The 1,534-nt window shown below is 40.9% G+C and overlaps 1 protein-coding gene across 1 annotated transcript in view; it reads left to right on the top strand.

The window, feature by feature from the left end:
- CPS1 (carbamoyl-phosphate synthase 1, mitochondrial) overlaps nt 1-1,534 on the top strand; it is a gene marked incomplete at both ends in the record, with an annotated part of 71,210 nt that overhangs the window by 22,108 nt on the left and 47,568 nt on the right. The window contains 2 exons of the mRNA XM_010014154.1: nt 518-675; nt 1,265-1,393. Of these exons, the coding sequence (XP_010012456.1) occupies nt 518-675; nt 1,265-1,393 (287 nt within the window). The remainder of the gene's footprint in view (nt 1-517; nt 676-1,264; nt 1,394-1,534) is intronic.

The raw sequence follows: 1,534 nt of genomic DNA, 5'->3' as shown, positions 1-1,534 counted from the left end.
GCAGGCTTTATTTGTGGAGACGTGCAATACCCGTGTGCCTGGTACATTGTCCGAGTTACTAAGGGTTACAGGCAAAGATACTGACCATGGGGGAGTGAATAATTGCTAAGCTGAGAACATATTATCTGATTGCTGATTTTGATACTTGAAAGTAAGTCCTATATCCTCCTTTTCAGCTTAAGTCCTGGTTATCATAGTTGGATTGGGATATTCAGACCACCTTGAGACAGAGATCAAAAGGAAAATTAGCTTTGTTTAGCTTCTTGCAAACAATATCCGACTGCACTCGTTTGTGTTGCAGATGATGGTCAAGCAGTAACTTTACTAGTAGCTCAGGTTTCATAGATGTGAGGACAGAAACTTCCATGTTACAGTTCTGAGTTCTAATACTGACGAAGAATAATAAAACTCGCTGTTGATGAGGCCAGAAAAGTTGTCAACTAGTCAGATATCTTTTGAATACTTTGTTCTTCACCTCCTGTCAGTCCTCAAAACAGTGGCTTTGTTTACTCTGCAGGAGTGGAGCTCTTCAAGCAAGGAGTCCTGCAGGAGTATGGTGTGAAGGTCCTAGGTACATCAGTTGAATCCATCATGGCCACAGAGGACAGAAGGCTTTTTTGTGATAAGCTGACTGAGCTAAATGAAAAGATTGCTCCTAGCTTTGCAGTGGAATCGGTAAATCAGATGGTTTTGAAGATGTGATTGCTATTACTGTTGTCCATTTGAGTTATTAGAAAATCATTCTAGTTTTGTTGAGTGAAAACTCAATACAACTGTGGCTACTGTAGCACTCCCCACTGACTAATGCTGGTTCACCAGGATTTAAAATGAGTGCAAATGCAATTAAGCAACTGGAAAGTCTAAGCTCATTTACCCATTGACAAGAAAAGGAAGTTAGATCAGGGTGGCTTCTGTGCTGCTCCTGTTGGAGTTTGGAGGAAGCCGCACCAGGATGTTTGTTGGAGGGGTTATTTCATGCTAAAAAGTCTGTGAAGCCAGACCAGTTAAGGACTTTGTATGTTGTCAGCAATGAAGTCCGTACATAGCTAAGGGCAGAAGTCCCTCCTTGAGTCCATGTTCCAGTTTTCTTCTGTTTGGCAGAACAAAGCAATATTATAAACCCAACTGTTATTCTTTTCATTTTATCTACAGAGAGCCGAGTGTTTTATAGATGAGATTTCCAGTTAACAGTGTAACCAGAGCTGAGACTTTGTTCATTTGAATTGTTATTATACCTCTGAAAAGTATTCTCATCTCCTTTAAGGTTGAAGATGCTCTGAAGGCAGCTGAAAAGATTAGCTACCCAGTCATGATCCGTTCTGCTTATGCCCTTGGTGGTTTAGGGTCAGGAATATGTCCTGATAAAGCAAGTTTGCTGGACCTTGGTACAAAGGTATGTCTGCAGTTGCAAGCTCTGGAAGTGGAGCTGAACATCTGATTTTCTTAGATACTCTTCTGGTAGTCACAGACACTGGAATTGTACATACCCTACCTTTCATCTTACCTGTAAAATGTTATCCTGATTCCTTCTCAT

The sequence above is a fragment of the Nestor notabilis genome, unplaced genomic scaffold, assembly GCF_000696875.1.
Source record: "Nestor notabilis isolate BGI_N333 unplaced genomic scaffold, ASM69687v1 scaffold2485, whole genome shotgun sequence".
Taxonomy (NCBI): domain Eukaryota; kingdom Metazoa; phylum Chordata; class Aves; order Psittaciformes; family Psittacidae; genus Nestor; species Nestor notabilis.
Note: the sequence above shows the minus strand (reverse complement) of the source record. Positions and strands in the feature narration are given on the sequence as shown.